The sequence below is a fragment of the Nuphar pumila genome, chromosome 2 (assembly GCF_984573655.1).
Source record: "Nuphar pumila chromosome 2, dmNupPumi1.hap1.1, whole genome shotgun sequence".
NCBI classification, from domain to species: domain Eukaryota; kingdom Viridiplantae; phylum Streptophyta; class Magnoliopsida; order Nymphaeales; family Nymphaeaceae; genus Nuphar; species Nuphar pumila.
This window is the reverse complement of record NC_143250.1, coordinates 42,269,157-42,289,568: the sequence shown is the minus strand read 5'-3', so window position 1 is coordinate 42,289,568 and position 20,412 is coordinate 42,269,157. Positions and strand designations below refer to the sequence as shown.

At 38.3% G+C, this 20,412-nt stretch overlaps 1 protein-coding gene across 1 annotated transcript in view; it reads left to right on the top strand.

Moving 5' to 3' along the window:
* The window catches only part of LOC149845344 (uncharacterized), a 198,976-nt gene extending 179,107 nt beyond the window's left edge, over nucleotides 1–19,869 (top strand). Inside the window, exons 22-23 of the mRNA XM_089995708.1 lie at nucleotides 18,118–18,206; nucleotides 19,534–19,869. Of these exons, the coding sequence (XP_089851834.1) occupies nucleotides 18,118–18,206; nucleotides 19,534–19,687 (243 nt within the window). The 3' untranslated portion in view covers nucleotides 19,688–19,869. The remainder of the gene's footprint in view (nucleotides 1–18,117; nucleotides 18,207–19,533) is intronic.
* The last annotated feature ends 543 nt before the right edge of the window (nucleotides 19,870–20,412 follow it).

Sequence of the window (20,412 nt, the reverse complement as noted above, 5' to 3'; positions counted from 1 at the left end):
TCTTTGATTTTGAAGAAACTAAGAAGTAAATGAGTATTTTTTTATATTAGGTTTTACTTCAAAGCATGATGTTGATCTTGATATTGATAAATCAAGAGATGATTTAATTAGGAAGAGAAACCCATGATGATAATAGGTCATTTTCATCAAAATACAAGACATGTATTGCTTTTTATTTATTCTTACGTAGAGTCTCCAATCTATGCTCAAGCCAAGGGCCATTCCGAATAGGTAGAAGCCATGATAATTGAGTTAGAAGCTATGCCACAGGGATTCGGCTAGCAGGGTGCCGCACTCGCGTCGACGCGATGCGGGTGTGGGTGCGGCATCGGGTGCGGTCAACGCACCCAGGGTCATTTTGGTCCAATTTTTTGGACTTAAAAAAAAATTTGCCAAGAAATTTTTTTTGCCCTATATGTCACAGGGATTCTCCAACTAGGTGCCGCATCCGCACCCGATGCGGTCAACCTGACCCTAGGTGCAGTCAATGCACCCAGGGTCATTTATGTCCAACTTTTGGACTAATATATATATATATATATATATATATATATATATGTATAATTTTTTATATTTTTGCTGCATCCCCGCACCCACACCCGCACCCATGTGACATAGGTTAGAAGCTCTAGAGAAAGCCAAAACCTAAAACCTTGAAGATATTCCATAGAGAAAAAAACATACATGATGTAGGTGAGTTTATAATGTGAAAACCAAAGGTGATGGAACACTGAAAAGGTATAAAGCCAGATTAGTAGCCAAAGGATATTCTATGAAGAAACCTTTGTACCTGTTGCTCATATGACCACTGTTAGGACTCTTGTAGCAGTAGCATCAATTAGGAACTAGCCCATATACTAAATGGATGTTGAGAACGCTTTTCTTAATGGGGAACTTGTTGAATAAGTGTACATGGAGCCACCACCCAAAGCATGGTATGATAGATTTAGTAGAGTTATGATTGATATTGGATTTGGATCTTGTTTGATTGACATAACTTTATTTGTTAAGGAATCTAATGCAGGTACTGTCATTCTCTATCTATACGTGGACGACATGATTATAATACAGAAGGTAACAAATAGGTTGTTGAAGATATCAAGAGATATAACATTGATAGTGAAGACATTTAACATATTTGAGTTAGTCCGACATTCAGATAAAATATTAAGATTGAGAATCATATGAAATGATACACCAGAATCAAGAAGCCAGAAAGACTTATTAGGATCAGAATAAGATGAAACTACGACTTCGGTTGAAGAAGAAAAACCTCTAAGAAGAGGGTGAATTGCTTCCGCCAACTGAAATAGAGACATGCTTCCAACGGATGTATCTTGCAAGTTGCCCATGTCTTTGGTCTCTTGAGGTGGTGCAACCAAAGTCACATTCTTTTCCTTCATTATTCTCAACTTGGGACATAAGGGTTTGATGTATCCTAGTTCATGGCAATAGTGACATGATTTTTGTTTTGTCATATTCATTGTCTTGTCTTCCAAACTGTGGTGGCTTGTAATTGTGTGTATAATTTTCGGGCTTAGATACGGTCAAGCCAGATTCATCATCATTCTTGAGAATGTCTTTTCAACCTATTCTCTTTCATACTTGGCTCTTCAATTGTATCCACAATAGAGAATCTTTCCTCTATAAAAAAGAGTTGATTTGGTAGTTTTAAACTTGGATCGTAATCCATTTATGAATTGATAAAAATACTCCACATCAACTTGTTTTTGTTGGAGCTCGATGTCCAAGGGACAATGCTGTTAAAATATTATGTCTCTTTTAACTGTAAACTGAAATACCCATCAGGGGTATTTCAGTCCTTTTTCTCAATAAATGTCAGCCACCCTAATGGGCTAACATTTTTACTTTTTCTTTTTTTATTTACGTTTGCCTTTTACACCTTTTTCTTTTTACACTTTTTGACTGTTGTGAACGGGACAGCTCATGGAGAAATTGATGGAGATGTAAATCATAGGATAAAGGTTGGGTGGATGAAATGAAGGAGTGCAACTGGAGTGTTGTGCGATCGTAGAATGCCATTGCAGTTGAAGGGAAAGTTTTATAGGACGACTATTAGGCCCGCTTTACTATATAGTACGGAATGTTGGGCTGCCAAGAGACATCATATTCAAAAAATGAGTGTAGCTGAGATGCGTATGCTGAGATGGATGTGTGGAAATACAATAAAAGATAAGATTCAGAACGAGGAGATACGTAAGAAGGTAGGCGTTGCACCCATTGAAAATAACATGAGAGAGAATCGTTTACGGTGGTTTGGACATATTCGACGAAGGCCTAATGATGCTCCAGTTAGAAGGATGGAGAAATGGGAAAATATATTAGTTAAAAGAGGTCGGGGTAGGCCTAGGAAGACATGGATGGAGGTGATAGGAAAGGATATGAATGCTTTGAACCTCACCGAGGACATGGCATTGGATAGAAATGAATGGAGGAGAAGGATTCATGTGGAAGACCCAGAATGATTTTCTTTGTTGGTTCATATCGCCGACCCCAATTGTTTTGGGATGAAGGTGTAGTTGTTGTTGTTGTGAAAGGGACAGCTCCATATAGCTGTTGGAGCTGCCCCAACAGTCACAAATGTGACCGTTGGGTGCAGCTCCAACAGTCATATTGAGCTGCACCTTGTGGCTTCTTTTTGCATTATAAATTGGCCTTAGTGGCCCTTGTAAACACATCCTTTTTTGTGAGTGCTTATGCAATAGCAATGCTTTTGTAAAGCCCCTCTTGGGAACTTATGAATTGAAGTTCATTTTGTTTCATGCTTTTGTGCATGTGTATCCGTGCCTTCGTGCACTTGTGAGTGTTCTCCTTTGTGCCTTTGTGCACTCTTTGTATTTCTTGTATTGTGGTGTTACACAAAATCTCTTTTCATAGAGATTTTCACAAATGCCACTTTGGTTCAAGGAGAGTCAATTTTTTCCAAAGTTCGGATAGTGCATTATAATATTCCCTAATGCTCATATCTCTTTGCATCATGGTTTTAATTTTGTTTCGAATATTACACGCATGTGCTATATCTTTGAGGGAATACATATTTTTGAGATATTTTCATGCATTATTGGCATGCTCAAATTTAGCTAAATTAGAATATTTTTTAATGTCTACACTATTAACGAGACAAAACATGATCTTTGTGTGACCCATTTGTAATGAAATGCATCCAATCCAATAAATTCACAAGAACAATGTAATGAAATGAATCCAATACAACAAATATGCAAGAACACTCTTCAATCAAGTAGAATGCTTGATTGAATAATCGAACCACCCACACAAGGGCCAAACAAACTTTGTTATTGCATAAAAAGTCTCTTCAAAGAGAGTGATTTTACAAGGGGCCAATGAGCCCTATTTTTAATAAAGGAGGCCACAAGGGAGCAGCCCAACTAGCTCTTGGGTTGCTCCCAACAGTCATATTTCTGACCGTTGGGAGCAGATCCAACAGCTAGTTGGAGCTGCCCCATCATTTCATAAAAATAAAAAGTACAAAATTAAGAAGAATAAAAAAAGGAAGTCAGCTCCTAATGGGCTGACGCCTATTTACAACTGAAATGATCGAAATACCCCTGATGGGTATTTCGGTTTACACAAATATATACATACTATATATATATATATATATATATATATATATATATATATATATATATATATATATATATATATATTAACACCATTCTCCATTCTTTTCATTTTTTTTCATAGTCGGTTATGACTTTGGTCCTCTCATCGTTTTAAAGTGCAACACTTTACCATTCTCTACTTTAGTGAGATATAGCTTAGGTTTCGGATCAAACCCATCTGCTAGCCCCCATAATTTGTTGCCCTAAATGTGACGATTCATAATAGAAGACTACATTACATAATTTAGTGTCATTAGGGGACAATGGTAATACTCTCCTTGTCATCCATGATAACAATATAGAGAGAGAGAGAAGATAAGAGAGAGGAAGAGATAGAAAGATATGAACATGCCCACTTGAATCACCATGATCATCGCACCATGAACACTTGAGGAATGATTCACGATCACACAGACACAAGGTTGCCAATGTCCAACAATCAAGAGCATTATGGCTCTAATACCATATAAAGAGCGAGAGCCTTCAATCATGAACAAAAGTCTACCAAAAGACCACCAAAGAGTTCAAAGTGGTCAAGCACAAAAGGGGCCATTAAGGGCACACTCACAAATGTCACTAAGGGCACACACCAAAAGAAGGGACAATATGAAAATAATATTTTATTGATAGCACAAAGTATGCAAGATGCATACCTTCAAAAGGGAGAACACCCCTGTATATATGTATATATATATATATATTATATATATTATATATATATATATATATATTATATATATATATATATAATGAGAGAGGAAAGAGCAACATGGAGTGAGGAAAGACCTCACTAGCTGTTAGACTAGGTCCAGCTCTAACAGCTAGTCAAGGTCACATTGTTGACCAAAAAATATAAAAAATAACTAAAAAATGGGTTAAATATATATAATATACATATATTATACATATATGTACAGAGTTGCCAGTCGTAGAAGCGAGAGCAGGAAGCAATTCAGGAAACAGAAGCGGGAAGCAAGGCACTTCTAAAATTTTAGGAAGTGGGAAGCGTATGACGACTTAGAAGCGAACTGAAAATCGTCTATGAAGTGAGAAGGGAAGCGAACTGGAAGTGACCTAGGAATCGAATCGAGATTTAAAGGGAGAACGAAAAAGGAAGCGACCTAGGATTAGAGTGAAAAGTGAAAGGGAAACGAATAGGAATTGAAAGAGAAGCAAAAATATACAACAACAAACAACAACAACTACGCCTTCATCCCAAAGCAATTGGGGTCGGCGATATGAACCAACAAAGAAAATCATTATGGGTCTTCCACATGAATCCTTCTCCTCCATTCATTTCTATCCAATGCCATGTCCTCGGTGAGGTTCAAAGCATTCATATCCTTTCTTATCACCTCCATCCATGTCTTCCTAGGCCTACCCCGACCTCTTTTAACTAATATATTTTCCCATTTCTCCATCCTTCTAATTGGAGCATCATTAGGCCTTCGTCGAATATGTCCAAACCACCGTAAACGATTCTCTCTCATCTTATTTTCAATGGGTGCAACGCCAACCTTCTTACGTATCTCCTCGTTCCGAATCTTATCTTTTATTGTATTTCCACACATCCATCTCAGCATACGCATCTCAGCTACACTCAATTTTTGAATATGATGTCTTTTGACAGCCCAACATTCCGTACTATATAGTAAAGCGGGCCTAATAGTCGTCCTATAAAACTTAGCCTTCAACCGCAATGGCATTCTACGATCGCACAACACTCTAGTTGCACTCTTCCATTTCATCCACCCAACCTTTTGTAATGAAATATGCGGAGAAGCAAAGAGTGCACTAAGCACTTACAACATTTACTAATGAACAAACAAAGAGGGGCTAATACCCAACCCACAAGAGACAATACAACATAAAAATATAAATGCCTCTTATTGAAAGAGAGAGAGCTCTCAAGAGTAAGAAATACAAGAGGGGAGCACCCCTATTTATACACAAGAGAAGGAGAGGGAGAGGGCCAAGAGGCCTTAAAAGGAGAGCCACCTAGGGGGCTCCCCATGTAGTCGTTGGGAGCCCCCAACGGTCACTAATGTGACCGTTGGAGGCCCCATCGACTACATGGTGGGGCCCCTTTTGAGTGAGCAAAAAACAAAAAATAAAAAATACATTTTACAAAAAATAAAGAGAAAAATAAACTAAGAAAAATAAGTACCCCTATCGGGTACTTGTGAAATGACAAAAATACCCCTATCGGGTATTATATATATATATATAAATATATATATATATATGAATTACATATATTTTAACACCCTCCCTCAAGCTTTACGGGGATATAACCGAAAGCTTGTTAAGGAGAAACAAAAACCGAAGAGCCGCAAGAGCCTTAGTGAAGAAGTCCGCCAACTGGTACTCTGATGTGACGTAAGGTAGTGCTATAGTTCCTCTTAGGAATTCATCCCGAACGTAATGGCAGTCCATCTCAATATGTTTAGTACGCTCATGGAAGGTGTGATTGCTTGCAATATAGATTGCGCTTTTGTTGTCACAACACATCTTCGAAGGAGTAGAGATGACAATGCCCATATCACTGAGGAGGCTTCTTAGCCACACAAGTTCCATGGTTGTAGTGGCCATAGCACGATATTCTGCTTCCGTCGAGAACAATGATACTTTGTGTTGCTTCTTGCATCTCCACGAAATCATAGTCACCTAAGAAAACACAAAAACCGGTAGTTGAGACACGGTCATTGGGATTTCCTCCCCAATCTGCATCAGTATAAGCAATTAAATCAAGTGACGAGGCAGAAGAAAGAAAAACTCCCTTAGTTATGGTATTTTTGATATATCTGACAATCCTTAAGACTGCACTCATGTGCACGGTTGTAGGTGCATGTTGAAACTGACTGACAGAGTGGACGGCATGAGCAATGTCTGGCCGTGTGATGGATAGGTAGGTTAGAGACCCAACAAGTTGCCGGTAGGGAGTAGGATCCTTAAGAGGTGTTCCATCTTCCAACCTTAATTTTGTATTGATGACTTCTGGGGTTTCTGTCTTCTTGTCATCGGAGATACCCGATTTGGAACAGATGTCAGCAGCAAGTTTCATCTGAGAGAGAATGTACCCTCGAGGAGAGTACGCCACTTCAATTCCTAAAAAATATCTTAAGAAACCAAGGTCAGACATATCAAAATTTTCTTTCAAAACCTTTTTAATATCATTAATGCCTTGCTCATCACTTCCTGTGATGATCATATCATCAACATAAAGTAGTAAAATAACTACAGAAGACCCTGCACTTTTCACAAACAAAGCAGTGTCAGTATAACATGAACGAAAATTTAAACTTGTCATTACATTACTAAATCTATCATGCCAAGCCTTTGGAGCTTGTTTTAAACCATATAATGCCTTTTTAAGTTTAAGAATTTTATTTTTACCAATACATACTCCTGGTGGGGGATCCATGTAAACTTCTTCATTTAATTCGCCATTTAGAAATGCATTCTTAACATCAAGTTGATAGATAGGCCATTTCTTTACAGACGCAATAGCAATAAGAGTCCTAACACTAGTCATTCTAGCAACAGGTGCGAAGGTTTCTTCATAATCTATACCATATTCCTGAGCATATCCTTTAGCTACTAATCGTGCTTTATAACGTTCTAATGAACCATCACTCTTGGTTTTAATTTTGAAGACCCATCTACATCCTATTGATTTCTTTCCAGTGGGTAACGAAGTTATTTCCCAAGTTTTTGCTTTTTCAAGGGCACTAAGCTCTAAGTTCATGGCTTCAACCCATTGGGGAATATTTTTGGCCTCATTATAGTGTGAAGGTTCATGAAATGAATGTAATGCAATTAGACATGTTCTATATCTAGGAGTTAGGGACTCATAGGAAACAAACCTATTTGGAGGATTGGAGATCCGACTGGATCTCCTTAAAGATGTTTCTTCAATGTCGGATCCTTGAGAGTATTTTTCTAAGGCACTTATCTGAGTTTGTTGACCACGCCTAACATATGTTTGGATTGGTCTATTATTCTCATCTACAGCATTATCAAGAGGGATTTCCTCTAGGTCATTCAAAGACTCATTAGAGATTTCCTCTTCTTGAGGAGTCTCATCTTCTTGAGATAGAAGATCAAATAAAAAAGTATATTCACTTTCGTCAATATCTTTAGTTTTCACAAAACCATTTTCATTTTCCAAAAATGTTACATCTTTGGATACATAGAGTTTGTTATTTTTCAAGTCAAAACATCTAAAACCCTTTTGATTTTCTCCATAACCCAAGAAAACGCATTCAATAGCTTTAGGAGATAATTTGTCCCGTTTATGAGTAAGGACAAAACATTTACATCCAAAAACTCTTAATCTATTGAAGTCAGGTGTTCTTTCAAATAGTTTTTCGTATGGAGATGTATTTTGTAAGGATGAAGATATCATTCTATTTATTAAATAAGTTGAGGTTAAGGCCGCTTCGGCCCAAAAATTCTTTGGAATTTCTTTGAAAATAAGGAGTGTCCTAGTGGTTTCCATGATATGTCTATGCTTTCTTTCGGCCAAGCCGTTTTGTTGAGGAGTCCTAGGACACGATCTTTGATGACAAATCCCATTCACTTCTAAATAGTTTTGAAATTCATTTGATAAATATTCTCCACCCGAATCGGATCTAAGAGTAGAGATATTACTTGAAAATTGATTTTTAACTATCATATGAATTTTTTTAAAAAACTCAAAGACTTCGGATTTTAAATTGAGAAAGTAAATCCATACATACCTAGTATAGTCATCGATGAAAGTGACATAATAGGAGTACCCTCCTTTAGACATGACAGGGGAAGGACCCCAAACGTCCGAATGGACTAACTCAAAAGGTCTTTTGGATACAAAAGTCCGGTTTGGAAAAGGAGTAGATTTCATTTTGCCAAAAATGCAATTCTTGCACACAAAGTGTTTCTCATTACAAAATTTCTTTCCAAATGGAAAAGAGTACATTTTTGAGAAACTTGGATGTCCAAGTCTTTGATGCCAAATATCAATATTTTTATCTTGGACATGGTTACAAAAAGAGTTCATGGGGAGTTTCAAGTTGCTCATGTAATAGAGATCTCCCCTTCTATGGCCTTGCCCAATCAGCTTCCCGGACCGGAGATCCTGTATAGAGCAATCCTTAGTTGAGAAGGAGATTTTACATCCATGATCGCATATTTGAGCAACAGAGGAGATTTAAATTAAGTTGAGGTACAACTCTCACGTTTGGCACAAAGAAGTCTTTTGAAAAGTTTAAGGTTCCAAGACTTTTAACTTGTAAAGATGTACCATCGGCAGTTGAAACATAGGAGTTTTTAAAGTTATTACATAAATCGGAAAGCTCATTTTCAAGGGGGGTCATATGAAAGGAAGCTCCAGAGTCAAGGATCCAAGATGACATACCTGGAGGAGAGGAGGAAGCTACGGCGGCACCCGAAGTTGATGGAATCTTGAGTAGAGTTTGTAGTGCCTCCGATAGTTGAGCAAGAGAAAAAGAGTCCTTTCCTTTGATTGCTTCCTCTTTCTTTTGAGTAGCTTCTTCAACGGAAGCAACTTTATTTTTTGGTGCTTCATTCAACTTAGGGCAATTAGGTCTTATATGACCCGGTTCTTGACAATGATGGCAAATGGCTTTTCTGTAGTTGCCATTATAGTTATTTTGTCTTCCAAAATATGGAGGTTTGTAGGTTTTCATATGGTTGCCGGGTTTGGATACGGCCAAGACATCATTTCCTCCTTTAATCATGCCAAGACGGGTTTCTTCTTGGCATATTTCGGCTATGGCATCTTCCAAGGGAAGAGGCTTTGATCTATGTAGGAGGGAGGATCTCACTTGTTCATATTCGGGCCTAAGCCCATGTAAAAATTGGAAAAAGTGTTCTTTTTCCATTTGTTCTCTCCTTAATTCCACATCTATACTAGAAACCCATTTTTGTTCTAGTAAGGATAACTCATTCCATAGAGGGCCAAGAGTGCTAAAGTAATCCCTAACACTCATTTCTCCTTGCTTGATAGTCCGGATTTTTTCTTGAAGAAAGAATTGACGAGCAAGGTCTTTTTGTGTAAACATACCTTTCATGAAGAACCATGCTTCATTTGCCATCCTAAATTTGGCAATGTTGGCGCAAATCTTGAGCTCCACATTATTCATGAACCAAGCAAGAATCTTGGCATGCTTACTCTCCCAATCTTCTATTTTAGATTGGTGATCTTCAATGGCCTTTATGCGGGCATCTCCTTCAAGAGCTTTTTCTTGATCGCCTTCCATCTTAGTTAGTTGGAGTTGTGGTTCCGGAATGGTGCCCATAACGTATCCCCAAAGCTTTTTCCCTTTGAGGTTGTTTTCCATGGCGGTGGCCCACATCATGTAGTTGGAACCATTGAGCTTGAAGGAGAGATCAATCTTTTGTTCTCCTTCCATAACAACCACTTACAAGAGAATATCAAGGAGAGAGAAACAAAGAAAACAAATATAGCTACACCACTAGCTATATTAAAAAGAAGAGCATACACAAGGCTCTGATACCATGTAATGAAATATGCGGAGAAGCAAAGAGTGCACTAAGCACTTACAACATTTACTAATGAACAAACAAAGAGGGGCTAATACCCAACCCAGAAGAGACAATACAACATAAAAATATAAATGCCTCTTATTGAAAGAGAGAGAGCTCTCAAGAGTAAGAAATACAAGAGGGGAGCACCCCTATTTATACACAAGAGAAGGAGAGGGAGAGGGCCAAGAGGCCTTAAAAGGAGAGCCACCTAGGGGGCTCCCCATGTAGTCGTTGGGAGCCCCCAACGGTCACTAATGTGACCGTTGGAGGCCCCATCGACTACATGGTGGGGCCCCTTTTGAGTGAGCAAAAAACAAAAAATAAAAAATACATTTTACAAAAAATAAAGAGAAAAATAAACTAAGAAAAATAAGTACCCCTATCGGGTACTTGTGAAATGACAAAAATACCCCTATCGGGTATTATATATATATATATATATATAAATATATATATATATATATATATGAATTACATATATTTTAACACCTTTATCCTATGATTTACATCTCCATCAATTTTTCCATACTTTTGAATGATAGATCCCAAATATTTGAAAGAATCATCCACCGGTATTTCGTGCTCACCAAGCTTCACTACACTCCCATCACTACTTCGTTGCTTACTAAATCGACATTCCATGTATTCTGTCTTACTCTTACTCAACTTAAAACATCTTGCTTCCAATGTCTGTCTACATAATTCTAACTTAGCATTAACCCCAGCTCTACACTCATCAATCAAAACAATATCATCAGCAAACAACATACACCACGGCACATTTTCTTGAATTGATCTCGTAAGCTCATCCATCACTATAGCAAATAGGAAAGGGCTTAAAGCAGATCCTTGATGTAACCCAACCGTTATAGGAAAATTGGTTGTCACCCCTCCACAAGTGCGGACATTGGTTACTACTCCTTCATACATATCTTTAATTATACTAATGTACTTGAGAGAAACACCTTTCTTCATCATTGTCCACCAAAGAATGTCCCTAGGTACTCTATCATAAGCCTTCTCCAAATCAATAAAAACCATATGCAAATCTTTGTTCCTCTCTCTATTTCTCTCAATAAGTTGTCTAAGAAGATGTATAGCTTTCATAGTTGATCTTCCATGCATAAAACCAAATTGATTCTCCGATATCATGACAATCTTCCTCAACCTAGACTCAATCACCCTCTCCCAAAGTTTCATAGTATGACTCATGAGTTTTATACCACGATAGTTTGTGCGATCTTGTATATCACCCTTATTCTTATATAGAGGCACCAAAGTACTCTTCCTCCACTCATTAGGCATTTTATTTGTCCGCCAAATCTTGTTAAAAAGATTTGTCAACTATTCTAAACTTTTCTCTCCCAAGCATTTCCAAGCCTCGATAGGTATACCATCTGGGCCAACTGCCCTTCTTGATTTCATTTTCTTCAAAACCTCTGCAATTTCTTTCTTTTGAATCTTGCGCATGAAGTCACAATTCATCTCATGAAAAGGAATTGAAAAGTCTCCAAGATCCTGAGCATGACTTTCATTAAATAGCTTATCAAAATAATCTTTCCATCTCTCCTTAATCTCCTCATCTTTGACTAAAACTCTTTGCGTTTCATCTTTGATACATCTAACCATACCCAGATCCCTCGATTTCCTATCTTTCATCTTTGCAAGCCTATAAATATCCTTCTCACCCTCTTTGGTATCCAACTTGTCATAAACCTCCTTATATACCTTATCTCTCGCGTTCCGAACTACTTTTTTAGCTTCCTTCTTTGCTATCCTATACTTCTCCAAATTCTCATTATCACGATTTTTACTTAGATTTCTATAACACTCTTTTTTAACCTTAATAGCTAATTTGATATCCTCGTTCCACCACGATGTATCCTTACCTAGCGGTGCACCACCTTTAGACTCACCCAATACCTCCTTAGCCACCTTTCTCATGCCACCCGCTATCTTATTCCACATAGATTTTAAATCCTTTTCGAGACACCAATCAACTTCCTTAACTACCCGCTCTACAAACATTCCTTGTTTAGCTTCTTTCAGTGCCCACCACTTAATTCTAGGATCTATCATATGTCTATCCCTTTTGCGGTATTGTCTAATTCTAAGATCTAAAATTAAGACTCTATGTTGTGTAGCTACACTTTCTCCCGGTATAACCTTACAATCGATGCAACAACCCCTATCTCTCTTTCTAAGTAGGAAAAAATTTATCTGACTCGTATTAACCCAACTTTTAAATGTTACTAGGTGAGACTCCCTCTTCCTAAACCAAGTGTTTGCTAAGCTCATATCATAGGACAAACCAAAATCTAAAATCCTTTCTCTACTTTCGTTTCTTTCTCCTATACCATAGCCTCCATGGATACTCTCAAATCCATCCCTACTAATGCCTACATGCCCATTAAGGTCACCGCCGATGAAAAGCCTTTCTCCATAAGATATCCCTTGTACTACTACATCTAAATCTTTCCAAAATTGACGCTTAATGGAATCATCTAAACCTACTTGAGGTGCATAAACACTAATAATATTAATAATATCCGTACCTAATACTAATTTAATAAGTAAAATCCTATCACCCTTCCTACAGACCTCAACTACATTATCTATAAACTCACGACTCATAACAATCCCTACTCCATTCCTATTCCTATTTATTCCTGTATACCAAATCTTATATCCCCAAGGTTCTATCACTTTTGCTTTTTCACCTACCCATTTGCTCTCTTGTAGACATAAAATATCAATCTTTCTCCTACACATAACATCTACTAACTCTACCAACTTACCAGTTAAAGATCCTATGTTCCAAGTGGCTAACCTAATTTTATGGTCTTGGACTAACTTCTTTACCCCCACCCATCCAACAAAGTGAGGGAACCCTTGCCTATTTGACACCACACCCGGGCGCCGGTGTGATGCGTCGCTTCCGGGAGACGACCTAGCAACCCTTGCTCATTTATCACTGCCTCCGGGCCTATAGAGTACAACGCCTCGCTCAGTAGAGAAGCAAAAATATAATTCTATTTTTTTTAATTTATCAAAATATAAGATTTATGTTATCAATGACAAAATAAAACATGAGTAGATAACATTAAAGTTGATCTATTAATGTCAAAACTGAATCATATATGCAAGTGCAACCATTTAACAAATGCATCTTGTTGCAAGCATTTAATAAATAATACATCAAGAAAAATTCATAGTCCATAATCCTGTTGCAACCATTTAACAAATGCATCCTGATGCAAGCATTTAATAAATAATACATCAAGAATACTAATAAATTTGATTAAGAAGCGTACCTTTTTCAAGAAATAAATCAAATGACTTGTTATTTGTGGTTGTGATCTCGGCAAGATAGAAAAATCAATAAACCAAAAGATTACATGGAATGATCCTAATTTCTAGTTGGACCATCGGCCTTAACATATATGCATTGATGATTTGATTCCTAGTTTACATTGTATTCATGGAATGTTAATGGCATAAACAAATAATTTTTTAATTTCTCTACTTCTACAAATAAAAAACCGAAAATACACACCACTGACCACACACACCAATTGACACCTTTATCACATTTATCTCCAACATATTGAAAATATTTGGACATTAAAAAATAAATATTATCATGATATTTCCTCAAAAATATATTTTCATTAATTATAATTTTCAACATTACAAATTTGTACTCAGCAAATCCTTGAATCCCAAGAAAAATTGCACTAAATTTTTTGCAAGGAAAAAACTTGCAAATATTATTGCAGCTATGATACACATCAACAAATTACATGAAAAAAAAAAGACTTAATGGGGTCCAATACCAGAATCATAACAGCAAGCAAGGTGCATGAATGTTTGAGTGTGTCAAATTGTAATGCAAGAATGTTCAAATTCTAATGAAAGTCTGGAATGCAAAAGAAAATGTTCTATAAATGAGAGATCTTTCTACTAGATCTGAAACCCAAAAAGAGCGATGCACTTGGTGCTATATAGATTGAGTTTCACACCTTGATTTTGTGTCTGCTCAATGTTACGGATCGTCTCAGATCCGACTCTGAGAATCCATTTTGGATTCAGATTTGCTTAAGAGACCCAGATTGGCAGGGATTGTAGGACCCCCTTTCCTATTTGGATTCTTACTTTTGGTATTTTTCTTCTTTTAGGACTCTTTGATAAACTCTATAAATAAGTGTTATTATTCTTGATTAATTATGAATAAAAATAGTAGATTGATTCGTTTTTCATTCTCCCTGTTCTTGTGTCATAGCCCTAGAGGCAACACCTTTTCTCCCTCTCCTCTTTTACACTTTCCTCAACAACAGCCCACCCATAGGGATCAATATTCTCCCTCTACCCTGTTGTTGGCCCTATTTGACGCAGAGCATAGCTAGATCGAGAACGAATTTCTATTTCCTGACGCCAGAGCCTTTCTGAAGCCAGATTTGTAGAAATTGTCCCTCCCTAGGGGTCGAGTTTCTATCATTTGGAATTAAAGCAGTTCATCCTGCACTCCACGTTGACTAGCAGACTACCCTTATCAACGTTGCCCTTCCTGCTCCCATCCAGGTACGATTCGACGCGCATATTAAATTCTGAGTTATATTTGTCAAATCTGTTGCATCAGATTCTTATTGTGTGGAGTGTTAGATCTGCCCTACGTTGATCTAGCTTGGATCTGGAAGATTCGGTTAAGTTCCCTTGTACCCCAAAACGTCTTTGGGTTTCTGTAGAGCCGGATGACATTCTCAGTGGCTTTGTAGTCACGCGGCTGAATTTTTTCCTAGCTTATACCAAGTCGGATACGTATTTCGGTTCAGTATAGACACTTTTGGGAGAGTCTGACCAACCCAGGTGTTTGACCATTGTGCTAAGGACATCTTTGTCTTGTGTGTGGGAGCCCTACGTCTACTCGGCGCAGCCGGTACCGCTCCGTGACTCTATTTCGTATCCAGATCCTACACAGTAAATGCCCACGCCCTTCTTGATTTGGCAATCTAGGAACCCGTGACATGATGAGGTCCCAAGAGTTAGGTGGGGAACTTCGTACCGTGTTTAATGCCTAAACCGTCAAGGTGGACGGCCAAATCACCGACTTGAGTCAGAACGTGAATGCTCTTAGAGAGATTGTGATAACGCTCAATAGGAAAGTGGACAAGCGTTACCAACACTTCCTCAATTTTGTAGTGGATATCTAGGACCAATTGGGCGGACAACACTATCGTCACAAAGAATCCAACTCGGGCGGCTAGTTTTCGGGTTCCTTGGACCCTATCAGGCTCTGCAACCTAGGTTGGAGTTTCCTAAGTTTGCTGGAGACAACCCACGAGTTAGTTATTTCAGGTTGAGCAATACTTTCGGATTGCCAGGACACCTTATGAAGACAAGGTGGCCTTCGCCTCGATTTACTTCGAGGAAGATGCTATCTGTTGTTATCACTGGTTTGATTCCCTACTAGAGACACTGACTTGGGAGGGGTTTTCCAGATCCATAGTTATATGGTTTGGCCCTTCTGTCTACACCAAGCATTATGTCACGTTGTCCAAGATTCACCAAGAAGGTAAGAGGTTGGGTAACCTCATCACTAGATGGCCTCAAGAATCATTGATTGAGACCTTTATCGCGACCCTCAGACCGGACCTATAGATTGAGGTTCAGGCCACAAGACCTTTATCCCTGATGCAAACTTTCAAATTGGCACGAGTGGTCAAGGAGAGACTGTCACGGATAAACTTGCGCTGAACCCAACTAGGTGGGACATTCAGTCAGAGGAGCACGACCTCTAGCAGGATCGTGTCTCACCCTGAACAGAAGACCACACCTTCCAGGTCTTCTGGAAAGGCCATAGATCACTCTACACAGTCAGTATGAGCGTCGAAAGCGTGCTCCAAGGTTCAGGTTAAGCGACTCTCCTGTGAACAAATGGCGGAGCACCGAAAGAAAGGCCTCTGCTATAACTGCATTGAGGTATGAGAACCAAGCCACAAGTGTGAGGTTCTGAACATGTACTTGTGTGATAGCGAGGCTAAGAGATCAGTGGTGCTGAATTGATAGATTGTGTAGAGAATGCTTCAGAAGAGGTTTCAGAGATATCGTACCACGCATTAGCCAGCGTGGAGTGCCCCAGACGATGAGGGTACCAGGTAGAATCAATTAGTTGGTGATTTCAATGTTGATTGATATCGGTTCGATGCACAAATTTTTATGCGCTCAAACGGCTAAGAGGGCCAGGTGTGCAGCTTCCCCCCAGCAATCGTTTGAGGTGGTGGTTGGCAACAGTAGCAAACTCAGATGCATCGCCCTTTGCCTTGGTGTTCGGTTGGAGATCCAGGGAACAGTCCTGACCACAGACATGTTCGTCGGGTGGAACTTCAAGGACATGGTTATGGAGTTTGATTACGGAGGCCATCAGGTATTGATTTGAGCCCCTCCACGGACACTCGCTGCTCTGGTCGAGTCTAAACAACTCGCCAATGTTCGGGAGGGTGTCTCCCAGTTGTTTTTTTATGATGACAGCAAATGGAGTACCCACGACCCCTACAAAGACACTGACCAACCTGGAGGCTTTGCTCTTGGTGTTTGGCACGTTGTTCGACGAGCCAAGGGCCAATCCGGCTAATGTTCGGGCCTACATATATGCACACGCGCAGAAGATGGAGATTGAGCGGCCAATGAAGGAGATGCTCTCGGCATGTGGGAAAACCACACACCTAGTGTTTTACCCTGGAGGTGACAAGGATCGGTTGTTGCAGCAGTTTTCAAAGAGCTCTAGCCTTGAGGACAAGGCGAGTTTGAGAGGAATGGATTGTTACGGACCGTACCAGATCCGACCCTGAGAAGCCGTTCTGGACCTAGATTCGCCCAAGTGACCTAGTCTGCAAGAGACTGGAGGGACAATTTCTATTTGGATTCTTATTTTTGATCTTTTACTTTTTGTAAGACTCTATAAATAAGTATTATTATTCTTGATTAATTATGAAGGAAAATAGTAGATTGATTCATTTTTCGTTCTCCTTGTTTTTTATGTCATAGCTCTAGAGGAAACACATTTTCTCCCTCTCATCTTTCGTGTTTTTCTCAGCAGCAGCCGACCTAGAGGGATCAATATTCTTTCTCTGCCCTGCTGCTGGCCCTATTTGATGCAGAGTCTAGCTAGATCGAGAACAAATTTATCTCTTTTTCGGCTTTTCCCTACTCCAGAGCCTTTCTGAGGCTGGATTTATAGAAACTGTCCCTCCCTAAGTGTCAGGTTTCCATCATTCAAATCATATTCTGCATGTTTTCCACTTGCAGACCAGTGGACTGTATATCTGCTGTAGTTGGGTGCACGCATGTTTCATGTTACAGTGGTCAGCTGCACGGATTCACATACACCTACACTCCAAAACATTCAGCAGAGGCATTATGTGTAAACTCAGCTGCTTTTGCTCTTCATGCACCTAAAATAATGTAATCTGTCACTTACCAACTATTGTATGACCTGAAGTGGACTGCAGTCTTGTATTGGATTGGTGTGACTTTGTTTCACTACAAGGAAAGCTGCCACCATACATTAAATCTTGTTCTTGTTCTTTCTGTTTTGTGAGTATTTTCTCTCTTTTGTATTGATATTGATTCTGTGGTTGTACTTGCTGGGTATTGTCAATCTTGATTATTTACGGGGTATAACTAGTGATTCAAAAACCTTGGTTTATTTATGTGTTTTACACGTTTACTTGGTTTGCTATGTGAATCTTTTGCTACATCTATAAATAGCCTGAAATAAAGTATTTACTTCTTTATTTAAGAAATGAGATATGAATCTTACAGTATCTTCGTAATAATGGAGTTATTTAGTGTTTTCAAACAAAATTTGATTGTTTCTTAATGCAGAGATGTTCTGACGGAATTTCTTGTATTAATGCAGTTGGTTTCTTTCATATGCGGCCTTATTCATTATAGTTTTCTAGCACAATCTGAAACTCCTCAAACCACAAGTATAGAGGCGTTTGGAAGGTATATATCTTATTACTTGAGTTAGGATAGCATAACAGTCAAAAAATCTGTTACTAAGATGATAATGGCCATGGATTTGCTATGGACATTTTATACTCTATATTTGTTTGTGGGTGCTTATGTGTTTGTGTGTGCATGTGTGCACAAGAGAGAGAGAGAGAGAGAGAGAGAGAGAGAGAGAGAGAGAGAGAGATGTCTGATCAATGAGGCTGTTTTAGACCTTCACTTAGGGTTGAAATTATCCTGTTAACCCCATGACAATTTCCTTGAAAAAAACAATATAAATATATTTAATCCTCATAGATATGCCATGTGTCATTGTCATCAAGTGTCAAACGTTACCAGGGCAAGCCAAGGTTTTTGTTTGTCCGTGGATTTTGTTGTTTGAGAAGAGTTCAAGAAACAATGAGTTAAAAATGTTGTAACTAAAATAATCTTTAGTTATTTATGAGTAAATTTGTCATTTTGATACACAAGTTTAATAGTATAATAGTTTATTTATATAAGGGTAAATTTGTTACTTCATGGGCTAATTTGGTTAATCGAGGTTAAAGATTTGGTGGTTATATTAATTAGGACTAAAAGATTTGGAAATTACACTGTGAAGTTTACTTGGCAAAGTTGTTGAGGCTTGTGGAATTGATAAGTTCGTTGACATTAGTTGCTCTTAACAAGCTTTTCAATCTTGGATTCAATTTTTTCCTGTTGCATTTTAAAATATAAGTTTCTGATCAGATAGATTATCTTGTATGTGCTGTATTTTCATTAAGGAGTAAGATAAGACTTTCCATAGAAAGAAAGAGGCCATAATCAAATCTGAAAGTTTCTCATGCTAGTAACAGTTCTCAGGTTTGAATTCCTCTGGACTTATCCATGAGTTTTCCAAACCATGATTTTCAACTGAAGGTTGAGCCTTGCAAAATGGACTTTCGATTGCAGCTAAAATTTGGTTTCATGCACAGCCATTTTAAATATCCAAAATTATGCGATAAGCAATAGGCTAGCCTCCCACAGAGGTCAGGCCATCATTGCCTTACTCATATAAAAGTTCTATGCGGTGTAAGTTTATAAAACACAAATTTTAACAGGAAAACTTGGCAATCTAGTACAGCTAGACTCAGATTAAGTTTCCACTTTATCAAATCAGGCCATTATGGTTGGTTCATCTTCGGCTGAATCATCAATGTTTCACTCGGGGGTTGAATCTTAAAACTTGTTATCAAACTCTTTTTTATGTTCATGAAGTTATATCAGCTGGCAAATTGTACAGCTCTCTGATGATGACTCAAGTCGTAACTTCCTCTTTTCTTTTCTTTTTTTCTTGCAGAAGTAGGGAGGGTGAAGCATGGTGGGTTTTGCCTGTTATTCTTCTTCTCCTGAAGTGCGTACAAGCACGATTTGTTGACTGGCACATTGCAAATCTGGAGATTCAAGACCATTCTTTGTTTCTTGAAGAGCCAGAGAAATTTTGGAATTCCTAATCGTTCTCAATAGTGCAACACTGACATAGACAGGTTCACAAGTTGGATTTGTGCATGTTTCGTTTTCCTCCCTCCAGTGTAAATATTTGTTTTACATGTAAATTCTTCTCTTGCAACACCACCCCAAGTGTACAGGATAGGAAGTGGGGTTATTTGTTAACAAAGGTTTTGTTGAGTCACCATGATTTTCGCCGGTAAAGATTGTGAAGCCATCCAAGCGTCTGGCTTTTATATCTCCGTTTCTTCAAGATCTAAGGTTGTATATGTTAATGGATGAATGTCACTGTTATTTTTGCCTAGAAGTCTTAGATTTGCAACTGCTTGGAGCAATTCTAGTGACTAAAATTGAGGTTTGATTTCCCTTCTCCCTTATTATGCTGAGTAGGCTTGAACGTCTTGGAGCTATTCAGATTCTCCTTTTCCGTCCAGTTTCATTTAATAGGAGAGTGGAAATTACAGATCCATGTGTTAGTAGGGATTATTTTCTCCCTTTTAGTACTGTTGATGGGTTGGATTCCGGTCACATGTAGACAAAGACTGAGTCTGTCATAATCAGATCTGTTTGAACCAGATAATGCTATACCAAATCTGGATCTAATTAGTTATTTCCCCTAATTGGCTAAAGGATTACATGTAAGCTGCTTGGCTTTTAATCTAGTCCAAAGCTGAAGTTAAATCCAATTATTAATCGGATCTTTGCATCCTTGCCAAATTTGACTAAACCA